This window comes from Pinus tabuliformis, chromosome 4_1 (assembly GCF_031772625.1).
Source record: "Pinus tabuliformis cultivar Carrire ecotype Pingquan chromosome 4_1, CPIR1, whole genome shotgun sequence".
Taxonomy (NCBI): Eukaryota; Viridiplantae; Streptophyta; class Pinopsida; order Pinales; family Pinaceae; genus Pinus; species Pinus tabuliformis.
In genome coordinates, this window is record NC_142303.1 from 447,200,919 (window position 1) to 447,216,304 (window position 15,386).

The window sequence follows — 15,386 nt, forward strand, 5'->3', positions numbered from 1 at the left end:
ACATGCATGAGTTTTTGATGAGAGAATCTTCAGTTACCTACAGTACACCAGTTGAGTGCATGCATGCATCAACTGACTGATAACTCACCATTAGTTCCTCAAATAGTTTGGAATAATTTAACTAGACTTAACTAAGTAAATTGAGTTAACTAATTACAACTCAAATATAACTCAATCTTATCTCCTTAATTTAAGGATTATCTCCTTAATTTAAGGGATAATTGTTGCATGATTTTAGAAAGACTTCTAACTTGAATTTGTCCAACTAATTAATCCATGATGAATTAATTAATTATTTCCAAGCAGCAGGTGAGACTAAATTCAATTTTAATTCAAGGACAAATTAAAATTGGAATTTCTGGATTCTATTTTTATCGTTTCTTGTTTCTATTTTTAGCAGTAAATACAAGGACATGTCGAATCTTGCTTGCTCTTCCTTTGGCAGATTCTGGGTGTTAGTCACATGGACTTTCAACTGAAGAGGAGATAGGTCCAACCAGTTAATGACCTTCCGAAATTCACGAATTGGTCTAACACAACCACCCAATTCTCCAGAAATGTCTTCATGCTCTCTTGACTATATAATCGGCATGCAAATATGATCAAGAACTAGTAGGCCTTTCTGAGTGACTTTGTTTTGTAAACATGAGTGGGTGTCACTCTGAATTTTGACAGCTCTTTCACCCAACGCTTTATAATATCTTTGTTGTTTACAAAGCTATGGGTGGCATAGAAAAGTGTATCCATGCGGTTCACTAGCTGATGTAAGTGATATATTTGATGATAGTTCTCCATCCTAAAGGTAGAAAGATGTGTCCCACTTGTAATGCTCAATGTCATAGTCTCAGGATTTTTGTGTGCCACGATGTATTGGATGATGTATGCACAAGGGAAGGCAAGGTACCTTCATGCAACCTTATGTAAGCTTGACCGATGGATATTGACATACACTTGCCAATCTTCTAGATCTTCCTTGAATTCCACTGAAAATATATCCTTGATTTCTTACCATCTTAACTTCATGCCCTCCTCAATGAAAAAATGAGTGTCTACATAAACTGATAAATTCACTGACACTTGCTCAACTGCTTCCCCAGTGCTACTCTCGACAGTATCTCTTGATGTAGCCCTCTTAGAAACAAGTTGTGCAACTACCGGGAATAACTACGCAATTCTAGCTCTTAGAGGTGACTAACTGCTAGCTGGCTTTGTGCATTGCATTGTCCCAGCTTCCAGTGGAGATGAATTACTGACTGGAACTGCGCAATGCACAGTTCAGTCAAGATTAGGCCAGGTGAGATTATGCATTATGATATCCTAGTGGGCAAGGCTCAAGATTGGCTCCTGGAACTGAGAAATGCGCGGTTGGAGCCATGCCTTGGTAGCTTCTGTGTAATTCCTTGAGCCAAGGTAGAGCCTTGAGATCCATAAATGTGCAGTGCATGCTAGGGACGAGCAAGATTCGGGCCAAGCAATTCCAGATCTACCTAATGGGAGGATGAAAATGAGTAGATATGAAGGTGGAAGTGATTGTGGGTGAAAATCTGAGTGAGTGATGATGCATGCAAATAAAACAAGTGCAGGAAGCAAACAAATTGAAGAACAATGAAGCGTGTGGAGAAAGTTTCCACAACGACAATTGTTAGTGCAAAAATTGGGTTATGCATGCAACATTTAAGAAAGGAAATTAAAAACTTAAAACAACACTTCTAATAGCTAAAACAAATCAAAATTGCAGCGATTGTTCAATAAAATGGGTAAAACAACACTCTCACAAGGGAAACAAACAAAAGCAACAGAAAAAACAACAAAAGAGTAGAAAAGCAATACTTACTTGGAAAAATTGCGATGACTTTGCCAAAGGTTTGTAGATCTCCTCGGGAATTCTTGAGCTCCAAGATTGAATGTGAAAATGAGATCTGGTGGCATCCATTAAATAGATTTGGGTGATTTAGGGTTTATGGCATGAAGGCCAAAAATCTAGGAAAAGGTAACATTTGGCAGAAGTTTCCAAAAATAACTCAAGTGCCATCTCCAACTGCTAAAATAGATCACTATTTTTTAGGGATTGTTTTTCTCTTTTTTATTTTTTTCAGGGAAAAGTTGCGATGAGAGTCGGGAAAGATTGCACAATTCTGGGGAGAACTGGGCAACTCACTAGCTCATGTAATGGGCAGTCGCTGAGGCAAAAGCTTTTGCACAGTTTCACAGCTGAAGGTTGGGTGCCAGTTGGCTCTGTACAATTCTAGAGCTGAAGGCTTACTACTGGCTTAGACTGCACAATTCTTGGGCTGAAGGTTGGTTTCCCTCAAGGATTGCCCAGTTCCCTAAGGCAAGCCTAGAACTGGGTTGAAACCAAGTCAAGAAGTCGACTTGTGGGTTCGACAGTAAAGCATGTAAGAAACACAACCCATTAATCAAAAGATAAATTTCAATGAAAGCACAATTACATGGTTCAGTGCAAGATAAGCTACTATGATTTTAGGAGGGAGGCTCCAAAACAAAGCATAGGCAAAATTTTGGAGGGTGGTTGTAGCCACTACAACAAGTTCGGGTTATGGATGTTTAGGGTTATTCATTATTTCTCAATAGTAAATATGCCTTTGGTCCTCATTCTAACACAATTCAAAAGGCATGTAGTTGCCACATCTCTTCTCAAAAGTAATCTACCATCACCCGAGCTAGTTTATTTCCATTCTGCATGTACACAATTTTCAATATTTTGTCATTAATGCATTGAAGTTTTGTTTTCGTTGTAGCTTTGTGTATCTATTTATGTATTTATTTTATTTTGTTTCTTTATAAATTTGGATCATCAACCCATAAGTGAATTTTGTTTATCTTTGTTCATTAGGGCTTAAGATTACCCCTCCCACTCCTACAAACTTATGTTATTGAAATGCATTAGTTAACATGAATATTAAAACTTTTATTTACGTTCAATATTGAAATATTTAGAAGGTAAATACAAGTTTTTTTACTTCTAATTATCTTATCTTCTAGATATAAAATATAGACATGACAATATTTTATTTATGGCTTTGAGAGTGAAAGTGAATTTTTTTTACCACATCTTCTTCATGCTCCGTTGTAATATTAAAACAAATGAATCTAGCTAGTACAATAGGAGTAAGATTATCAATGTTTTATAATGCTTTTAATTAAATATAATTGAATATGTATATTCAAAATTTCTTTTATTATAGTCGACATCCTTTTTATTTAGAGTATATATATTTTCTAAAGAACATGTCTCAACTTCATATTGACCAAAGATAAAATCACACATCTCTCTCACATTGGTGTGTAGAATAGGCCTATGGGTGCAATTAGTTTACATGCCATCTATCAACACCATATTGAGTAGTGAAGGAATTACATATATCCCTCATATCAAAAAGTAAATTAAATCTTTTTTTATTTTCAATTGTTCCATCTCTTTATCTTTTTTATTTTCAATTGTTCTATCTCTCTATATAAAGTTGATGTAAAATTAAGGTGGAAATTGAAATATTTTTTAGATTATTGAAGTTTTATAATGCTCTTAATTATATATAATTGAATGTTTTTTTTTAAATGCTTTTATTATAGTTGGCATCCTTTTTATTTAGAGTACATATATTTTCTAAAGAATGTGTGTCAACTTCATATTGATCAAAGACAAAATCACACCTCCATCATATTGGTGTGTAGAATGGGCCTCTCAATGCAATTAGTTTACATGTCATCTATCAACACCATATTGAGTAGTGAAGGAATTACATATATCCCTTATATTAAAAAGTAAATTAATTTTTTTTATTATTATTTTCAATTGTTCCATCTCTTTATCTTTTTTATTTTCAATTGTTCTACTCTCAATATCAAGTTGATGTAAAATTAAGATGGAAATTAAAATATTTTATTTATGTGATGGTTTTTGCTATTATTATTGTAAATTTGTATTTTTTGTAGGTAAGAAACTTGAGGGAGGTGAACTAGCGACCTATTGCAACGATTTCCTTAACATTTCACCCATTGGCCATCAATCCAAAGATCCATGGGCTAAATTTTCTAATGTAATTATAATTTTAAGGGTAGTTTTATTTGACAACATCCATCTCCCTCAAATGGGAGAGAGAACACCTCTTAACACAACAATAAGATATATAATGTGCATATTGAAATACACATATCCAACATACTAAGAACTAAAGAATAGGCCTTGTACAATTTTAATTTAATTATTAGTAATTATTCGATGGATGATAGAGATTTAACAGCATTGGTATATGTAGGAATATTCATACTAATATGCAAGGGTCAATTATTAAGATTTATCTCCAAGTTAGTAGTGCTCTTTTAATAAATAATTAAAGAAAATATCATATATAGACATCTCCTATTGATAAACCATGGTATTGTAACAAGAGAAATTTACAAGTTAATAATTTCTATTGTAAAGTGGCGGTGAACTTCTATGGTTACTAATATTGTTACATATTTTCTAAAATACATATATGTTTAGATCATATATTATTTTTTTTAATTAATAATAATAATTTAAAATAAAATTATAATTTAGTTAATATTTTGTGTTTTTTTTAACTAGGCAATGTGAGGTGTATCATAGGTAAGTCCCTTAAAGCTTACCATAGATTGATGTCAACCATTCAATTTATATTTATAGCTAGTATTGAAATGTTTTATTATTAATATGTACATTCAAATATACATCTCAAACATACTAAAAATTTTAAATGGTAATTAAAATTTTCAATATAGTTGAAAGAACTTATGGAAATGTGGTATTAATAAGCTAGTGTATTGGCCATTGGTATTATAACACAACCTATTTACATATGAAAATTCACGATAAAATGGGATTGATCCATAATACTTAAGAAACTTGCTAGATGTGTTTTTTTAAATGTATATATGTTCAACATATATTATTTCACTTTATCCTTAATAATAATATAAAAAATTATTATTATTGTTGTTGTTGTTGTTGTTGTTTTAAATAAAGTTCTAATTTAGTTAATTCTTATGATTTTATTAATTTTAGCACTTGAGATGTATGATGAAGTAAGGTTTTTTTTATGTGTAGTATGCATTTATGCCTATAGAAATTTTTATCCATTTAATATTTTTTAATTGATCAATTAAGCTAAAAAATCAAAGAAAAATATAACTATTTTTGAGATAAATCTTGATCTTTGGTATGTGACTACTAAGAATAACTAAATTATAATTTTATTTTAAATTATTATTATTATTATTAATTATAAAAGGAATCAATATAAGTTAAACATATATAGATTTAAACAAAAATATGTAATAAGATTTTGTAACCATGGAGATTCACGCACTTTCCCATGATTCTTAACTTTTAAATCAACTTTTTTACAATATCATATAGATTTAAACAAAAAACATGCAATAAGATTTTTTAACCATAGAGATTCACCCACTTTACCCTGAATTCTAACGTCTAAATCAGTTTTTGTACAATATCGTGGGCCAATACCCAAGTTACTAATAGCACATGCTCAAAAGACCATAAGCCATGGTCATATGACACATGTTCATATAACAATATTTTTTAATTAATCAATTTCAATTAAAAAGAATAAAAATGAACAATTACTTTTCAAATAAATATCAACTTTTAATTTATCACTACTACTAAAAATATTTTAAAATATTTAACAAAAATTAAATCTATACCATCCACATAATAATTATTAATAATTAAATTAAAATTCCAAATGCCTTATTTGAAAATAAACACATCATAATAAAAATTATACAAACATTTTTGAATAATTTAAATTTATATAAAATAATTTTATTTTATTTTCAAATAACAAAATCATACTTGGAGCAAGACATAGCCTTACCGAGGATTGAACCACATAACCTTTAGATAACAAACCTCCCCACTTAATTATTAAACCACATACTCAGGACAAATAATTGTACTTACCCGTATTCCATAAATCTTAAATAAATAAATAATACATATTCATATTATCATTAACGCAATGAACTCTTTTTATATTATTATTTATAAGCTAGTATCTTTGTTGATAAGTTAGTTTGACATGTGTATATACAATTGCAAAGCTAAAAGGATGTTGAAGATTTTGAATGATTTCTTTTATTATAGGAATTATGTTAAGATGCATGTAGTTATAATGAATAATAGTCATTTTAGGAGTTTTGGCTGACCTGCTGAACGCGAGAAAAAACAACCTGATGTTTGAAAGGTAATAGAGAGGATGTGGTTGTTATTGTTTGCAGGGTACTACTATGTTATGAAAATTATAGCAAAGAAGTGTGCATTCATATGTATACAGTGCAATGGGTGATGGTGATCTCGAAGTTTTTTTGCACTTAGACAGACAAGATATATCATCAGTACTGGACAGAGAGCATACTGAGAGAATAGATATTTTGATATTCTTGGTAACTTGTAAATCGAAAAAGAAAAAAGCAAAAAGAGTAATTCAGATGATACAATTCAGATGGTAAAATGCATCACATTAATGATGTGTTGCCACAATGTTTGAGAATGAAACATGAAAGATATTAAGAAAATTGTGTTACATATTGGATAGATCATTCACTTATTTGATCTTTGGAATTTTAGTATTTAGAAATTGATTTACAATAATCCCACCCATGTTCACATACCATATTCACAAATGCAACCATACCAGATAAATGTACCATCCTCGTCTCCTCCTCCTGCCAAGTCCTAGTGAAGTCCAAGGCGGAAGGAGGTGTCGGAGGTGTCGTGAACCGACGGGGAATTCTGACAATTGGGGGATCCACTGCTGTCGACCTGAGAGACCCGCTCCAAAGAAATCTGCTCCCTCTTGCTACACAATTCCATTTCGGAAATGTTAGATGATCGGGAGGGGAGGCGAGGGAGACGCCATTATTGTTTTCGTGTGTAGAGGGCGAAGTGGAAGGGAGTTCGTCCCGGGCATATTTAGCGGCGGCGAGCTGAATCTGGTGGCGTGAAAGAGAAAACGCAGACGGGATGGAAGGTATAGAGCCAGGAAAGTTGAATTGGGTGTTGGGGCCTCTCAGGCAATACGCTGCAGCATCATAAGCGCGGGCCGCTTGCTCCGCCGGTTCTCCGTTTTGTAAGAACCGAGCCATATATTCACTCTGGTTTTGGGCACCCGGATTTCGGATCCCCAACTGCCACACTTTCGCAGGCGGATTCCCTTAAATTGGGGGCGTTTTTGTCTGCAACCTTCACATCTTAAAACATTTGGTTCGTGTTCTTGTTCTTCACGAGCTTTCTCCATATTTGGCAACGCAGACACCGTGTGGTGCGAAATAAATCCAAAGCTAGAGCCTGATTGGTGGTGACAGATCGTGGGAGATGCGCGATCGAATTAGTGAGATTGTGTGGCATACGAAGCGGTATATGTTTGTTTGAGTACGCGTCAAAAGCGGGTATGATAGGGCTGTGGTTAGTTTCCCACAAGGATTTTATAATGCCCACGCCTTAAAGGAAGAGTTTGAGGTATGCTAATTTTTTGAAACCTAAATGTCGGCGCTGGGAGGCATGCTACGTTGAGAGACGTGTGAAATTAGACCGTAATAAATTTAAAACAAACGTGGACCTCATTTTTAAATATTAAATATTTTAAAGGAATTGCGTGAGAACATTCTATATACATATATTAATATATTATATTATCTTATATTATATTAAGCTTTTATATAACTCAACACACCACACGAGGATGTAATTTGAACTTTAAACTGTTGGTGATTTGTTTGTGAAATATCATTCATTTTTTTTTCACTTTCAAGTATTATTTAAATATTTTGGTGTCCATGGCAAGTAACACAAATTTGGAAATTTTTTATTTTTTATATTATTAACATAAAAAAAATTTAATAGAGATATTAATTAATATACTTTAGTATTAATTATATATAAAGAAGAAGTAATTGAAATAAAAAAATGTATATTTTTTTGCACCGAGTATATGAAGCAGATGTGACGTAACTTTATATTAAAAATGTGTGTATACGTGTGTGGGGTTTAATAGATAAAATATTTTGATCTTCATTTTTATTTTACATTAAAATTTATATAATGAGATAAAGTAATTGAAATAAAAACAAAATTACTTTTTAGTATGAGAGATATGTGTAATTTAAATATTTTGGTGTCACACAAATTTGGAAATTTTTTATTTTTTATATTATTAACATAAAAAAATTTTAATAGAGATATTAATTAATATACTTTAGTATTAATTATATATAAAGAAGAAGTAATTGAAATAAAAAAATGTATATTTTTTTGCACCGAGTATATGAAGCAGATGTGACGTAACTTTATATTAAAAATGTGTGTATACGTGTGTGGGGTTTAATAGATAAAATATTTTGATCTTCATTTTTATTTTACATTAAAATTTATATAATGAGATAAAGTAATTGAAATAAAAACAAAATTACTTTTTAGTATGAGAGATATGTGTAATTCCTTTATTGAGATGAGAACTAATGGATATGTGTAAAAATTTTAACTTGGAAAATAAATAAAAAGAACTTTACAAAAATTAAATTAAAAAAATGAACCATGGTATTGACCCATGTCAATGGTATTGACCCATGGTATTCATGTGGAATATAACCTATTTAAGGGGGAAATTAAACTAGCCTAGATCCACCTTAGTTTGAGGTTATATTTAGATAGATAATTAGTTGTAGAAAACGATGGTGTTGAACACATGTAGCGTCTAAAGGTAAAACTTTTTTATGGATATGTTTGTGCTAGGGATTTCTCTGATATGATCAATGGTGGGGAAATATTAGGAAAAATATAATTATTGCAAGGGGTGAGGGGGACTATTGAGTAAAACGTGGCTAGGTTGTGACTAGAAATATTAGATAAAATACGATATTACATTTTAATTAGTATTCACCCCCATCCCTAGTCACCTGTTATTGGGTGGGGGTGATAAAAAATATTGGATAAGATATAATATTTTAATATTATATTTTATCCAAAATTTCCCAAACTTAATTCACTTTTCTTTATATTTCAAGTTCATAAGTAAACTTAACTCTTATGTAAACATTTGATTCTAGTATATAGTAAAAATGTAACATTTAACATTTTGACACGATAAAAATAGAATTAATAAAATAAAAATATGAAATTTTAATTTTTAGTTACATTGATAATTATAATTAATTATAAATAATAATTAAATCTTAGGCCATGTTCTCATATTGTCAATTTAATGTATTCTAGCTTACTGAATATCCACATTTACAACTAAAATATTCCCTTCAAGTTAACCATATATTAAAAAAATATCTTTTATTTTTATAAATAAAAAATAATTAAAAAAAATAATAATATTAATTAGAGAAAAAGAAAGCACACCATTGAAGTAAAGGTCGCGTATTATTAAAACATTTTGAATAATTATGTGTAATTTTTTTAAGTACAATGTGAAGTTCATTAAATAAGAATCATCTAAAATCTATCTTAATTAAGAATATATCGCGTTTAAGATAAAATTGGTTATATAAGAACCCTATTAAACCCATTTTATATATCTATAAAAAGATTATAGAAAAGGATTAAGTTTTTATGGGGAAAACATTTTTAAATTCCTATTATATAGGAGATAAAAAGTCAAAAGTCAAGATGTATTTTGAGGATTTATCTTGTTTTCAATTTATCATGACTATTACGAAGACAAATAAGAGATTATTAAATAAATGCTTTTATAAAATGTCGATATGCAAACATTATATCATATTTGAATATTTAAAGATCTTATAATTTATCCCCAATACATAAAACTTCCTATATATATCAATATCCATATCCCTTGACACTCGACTCATGGACTAGATAGTAATATATCTCCATGCAACTGATCAAATAAATCATTTGCATATTTATTTAGAGTACATATGTTTCACTTTAATTGAAGATAAAAATAGCGTTTTGTGATTTATTTAAATCTTTTCTATATTTCGTTAAGTTAAATTATTGATTCATTATTTCTATATGGGTTATAAACCAACAAACTTATTTGTATGGGAAGAAAGAAGATGTATTATATATATATATATGAAAATTTTAGGAGTCAATATTTAGGTGGGTTAATTTTACATATTTTTTCATAAAAATATCGTGAATTTCTATTTTTTTTCAAAATTAATTCACCAAAATTTTATATAAACTAATATAAAATTATTGGAAATATAATTTTTTTACAAAAATATCACTAAACATTTTATAATTTGCATATTAGGGACTAGTAAGATTCACCAAGGTTTCTAAACTTTAAGATAAAGGCCCATCCTTAAAATTTCCCTGATTTACAAAATATATATCAATAGATTGAATGATGATACAATAAACATTTGTGAATGTTATTTATAATATTAACTAGCTACGAGTTGAAAGAGTACTTTTCCCTTGAATTTTTATTTAATTTAATTAATTAATAATTATTTATACTTATAATTATGTTTATAACATTGTCACGTCCTTTAAAATTTCTTTGTCCAAAATAAAAGGTAATGAGAGATATCATTGGTGAAAAAGTTATGTTTCCCATGATGCATATTCTTTTGGAAGATTTTTCCATTTAATAAGGTATTCTTTGATGGTTCTGGAATGCAACATTTTTTCCTTGCAAGAATTATTTGTGGTTCTAAATTAATTCTTCCTTCGTTGTCAAAGTTGAGAATCTCTATTTGAACAAGCTATGCTTATCCCAACACCTTGTTGAGGAAAGACACATGGAAGACATTATGGATGAGAAAATTGTGTGGCAACTTCAACCTACAGGCTACTTCGCTAAATTGTTTGTTGATTTGTAGAGGACCATAGAATTTTGGAGCCAATTTGTTTTTCCATTCCTGTTTAAGTGATATCTACTTGTAAGATTGGAGTCCCACAAATAGAAAATTTCCTTCTTTGAACCTTCCTTCTAATCTATGTTGATTTACTTATTGTTTCATTCTATCATGAATTGTATTTAAATTTATTTTAATATTTTAATGATCTTTTTCTCTTCGCTGATATGATTCTTCACTAACTGGACCTTAGTGTCAATTAGTGCAAATTCCTTCCATTTTGGTGGTTCATAACCATATTAGGCCTCGAAATGAGCAATTTTCATAGATGTGTGGTAGGAAACATTGTACCACCATTCAGTGAAATGCAACCATTGAAACCATGAGTTCTACTTATTTGTCACAAAATAATGAAGCTAAGTTTCCAAAGATTTATCAACAATTTTTGTTTTCCTCATTTGTTTGCAAAAGATGAGCTCATATTGAGTGATATTCCACTTTGTTTGCAAAATTATTTCCGAAAGTTTCTCTTAAATTTTGGATTCCTATTTTTCACAATAAGCTTTGGAAAACCATGCAATTTGTATATTTTGTTACATAAAACATTAACAATCTATTTTGTTGAATTTATTTTTTTTCTTGTCATAAAATGTGCATACCTAGTTAATTTCTCAATCACAACAAGAATCTTATCTTTCCCATTGGACATGAGTAATCTTATCTTTCCCAATAGGAAAGTGTAAGGTTTCATTTTTATTTCTTTGACATATGTCACATTCAACGACAAAACTTAAATATCATTACTCATCTCATTCCAATAAAATGAGTGTTGTGCAATATACTATGTTTAAGAAAATCTAACATGTTGTATTATTATGGAACTATGTGACTCCCTTAAGGCTATCATTTTAAATTTTGAAGATGGAATTAGGTAATTTCTATTCTTGTACCATAAAACATCAATTTTCCATTCAAATTTTTATTTTTGGTTAAAAATGTTGAATATGGAATAAGGTTCAAGATCCTTGGAATATTTAACCAAAATTCCATCTTTCCCGTCCAAAATCACCATTGTTGTCACCTATGTCTTTTCTTAATATTACATAGGGCTTTTGAAGATCAGCCATACTAGTGTCCAAGGTCTTATGTATATCAAACTATTGTTCTTGCAACTTAGAATCAGTGTCAATTATCTGATGAGATTTCTCAAATAAAAAAATGGAATTGGAGGGATCTATAACATTTGTCCTTTTATATTCTACAACCTTTGAATTTGAGCCAGTAGTTCTTTCCACATGGGATACCATTTTTTCAAGAACCGAATCAAAGTAGGTACATCATTCGCACTTTCAACACATGCACAAATATATTCACTGTGATTACAGAGGTTCCCAATAACATTTGCAGGGTGTTATTTCACTTTTATAGATCAAATATCCATAATCAAAATCAGAGGAGGTATGCCACATGCAGTAATAATTTCCCATCTTCTTTCATAATTTTCATTTGAAAACATACAAAACAAGGCCATTGTACTTTTCTGCTATTATTTTGAAGAAAGACTAAGAACCGAATCAAGAGTTGAACTCCTTCCCTGCCTTGAAAGGGAAGGCACAAATTACTTACTCTGTTGAAGAGAATTTGGAGAGACCTTATGAGATCCTCCTGAACATCATCAACAATCATTTTAATTAAACCTGCAAACAAACACTTTTCTTTTGAATTTTGGAAATTGGTACTTAAGTATTTATTCCCATACAAGCTAGTAAGGGCTTATATTTTATGCTCTTTATGCTCTTGAACTAGAAAAGATGATAGAGCCTTGAATTTATTAATCAATACTTTCAATATTTATTCATTTCTTCATTTTTGTGCTTTCTGCACTACCATCATAGATCAGAGGGGTTATGTCAATGCCACTATTGTCTTACAAATCAAGGAATCTCATGTGAAAGACTGGAGACTTGCACTTAGACTTGAAATCACTGAAGATAGTCCATCTGATATGTTGGCCAATGCATGCATTGCATTTTCTTGAAATTCTTGTGTGGATTATTCTTGCATGAACTCCTTTGAAGCAACAGCTACTACATTACAAAACTTTAAACACAATCATAATCTATAATATCATTTCTTGCATCCTTCAACTAAGAAGAAATAGCTTTCAGAGTAGCAACGGTCTCTAATCAATCTGAGACTCTATTTTTAGGTAGAAAAATCTTAGGAAGTTGTTTCGTATCTCCACCTTGCAAGCGCTGGGGACAAACATACTCTTTAGTCAACATAATACTAGAAAGAAGAAAATTGTGTTACATATTGGATAGATCATTAACTTATTTGATCTTTGGAATTTTAGTATTTAGAAATTGATTTACAATAATCCCACCCATGTTCACATACCATATTCACAAATGCAACCATACCAGATAAATGTACCATCCTCGTCTCCTCCTCCTGCGAAGTCCTAGTGAGGTCCAAGGCGGAAGGAGGTGTCGGAGGTGTCGTGAACCGACGCGGAATTCTGACAATTGGGGGATCCACTGCTGTCGACCTGAGAGACCCGCTCCAAAGAAATCTGCTCCCTCTTGCTACACAATTCCTTTTCGGAAATCTTAGATGATCGGGACGGGGAGGCGAGGGAGACGCCATTATTGTTTTCGTGTGTAGAGGGCGAAGTGGAAGGGAGTTCGTCCCGCGCATATTTAGCGGCGGCGAGCTGAATCTGGTGGCGTGAAAGAGAAAACGCCGACGGGATGGAAGGTATAGAGCCAGGAAAGTTGAATTGGGTGTTGGGGCCTCTCAGGCAATACGCTGCAGCATCATAAGCGCGGGCCGCTTGCTCCGCCGTTTTGTAAGAACCGAGCCATATATTCACTCTGGTTTTGGGCACCCGGATTTCGGATCCCCAACTGCCCCACTTTCGCAGGCGGATTCCCTTAAATTGGGGGCGTTTTTGTCTGCAACCTTCACCTCTTAAAACATTTGGTTCGTGTTCTTGTTCTTCACGAGCTTTCTCCATATTTGGCAACGCAGACACTGTGTGGTGCGAAATAAATCCAAAGCTAGAGCCTGATTGTGTGGGAGATGCGCGATCGAATTAGTGAGATTGTGTGGCATCCGAAGCGGTATATATTTGATTGAGTACGCGTCAAAAGCGGGTATGATATGGCTGTGGTTAGTTTCCGACAAGGATTTTATAATGCCCACGCCTTAAAAGGAAGAGTTTGAGGTATGATAATTTTTTGAAACCTAAATGTCGGCGCTGGGAGGCATGCTACGTTGAGAGACGTGTGAAATTAGACCGTAATGAATTTAAAATAAACGTGGACCTCATTTTTAAATATTAAATATTTTAAAGGAATTGTCTGAGAACATTCTATATACATATATTAATATATTATATTATATTAAGCTTTTATATAACTCAACACACCACACCATTATGTAATTTGAACATTTTTAAATATTAAATATTTTAAAGGAATTGCGTGAGAACATTCTATATACATATATTAATATATTATATTATCTTATATTATATTAAGCTTTTATATAACTCAACACACCACACCAGGATGTAATTTCAACTTTAAACTGTTGGTGATTTGTTTGTGAAATATCATTCATTTTTTTTTCACTTTTAAGTATTATTTAAATATTTTGGTGTCCATGGCAATTAACACAAATTTGGAAATTTTTTTATTTTTTATATTATTAACATAATTTTTTTTTTAATATAGATATTAATTAATATACTTTAGTATTAATTATATATAAAGAAGAAGTAATTGAAATAAAAAAATGTATATTTTTTTGTACCGAGTATATGAAGCAGATGTGACGTAACTTTACATTAAAAATGTGTGTATACGTGTGTGGGGTTTAATAGATAAAATATTTTGATTTTGATTTTTATTTTACATTAAAATTTATATAATGAGATAAAGTAATTGAAATAAAAACAAAATTACTTTTTAGTATGAGAGATATGTGTAATTCCTTTATTGAGATGAGAACTAATGGATATGTGTAAAAATTTTAACTTGGAAAATAAATAAAAAGAACTTTACAAAAATTAAATTAAAAAAATGAACCATGGTATTGACCCATGTCAATAGTATTGACCCATGGTATTCATGTGGAATATAACCTATTTAAGGGGGAAATTAAACTAACCTAGATCCACCTTAGTTTGAGGTTATATTTAGATAGATAATTAGTTGTAGAAAACGATGGTGTTGAACACATGTAGCGTGTAAAGGTAAAACTTTTTTATGGATATGTTTGTGCTAGGGATTTCTCTGATATGATCAATGGTGGGGAAATATTAGGAAAAATATAATTATTGCAAGGGGTGAGGGGGACTATTGAGTAAAACGTGGCTAGGTTGTGACTAGAAATATTAGATAAAATACGATATTACATTTTAATTAGTATTTACCCCCATCCCTAGTCACCTGTTATTGGGTGGGGGTGATAAAAAATATTGGATAAGATATAATATTTTAATATTATATTTTATCCAAAATTTCCCAAACTTA

At 31.0% G+C, this 15,386-nt stretch overlaps 1 protein-coding gene across 1 annotated transcript; it reads right to left on the reverse strand.

The window, feature by feature from the left end:
- Positions 1-13,240: 13,240 nt before the first annotated feature.
- Positions 13,241-13,908, reverse strand: LOC149176258 (ethylene-responsive transcription factor ERF013-like). The gene has a single exon (XM_089423071.1). It carries the CDS (start codon positions 13,862-13,864, stop codon positions 13,310-13,312), a length of 555 nt encoding a protein of 184 aa, XP_089279197.1. The 5' UTR covers positions 13,865-13,908; the 3' UTR covers positions 13,241-13,309.
- Positions 13,909-15,386: the final 1,478 nt, after the last annotated feature.

Coding starts and splice junctions, on each gene's coding strand:
- LOC149176258 (XM_089423071.1), bottom strand. CDS start 13,864: ATGGAGAAAGCTCGTGAAGAACAAGAACACGAACCAAATGTTTTAAGA.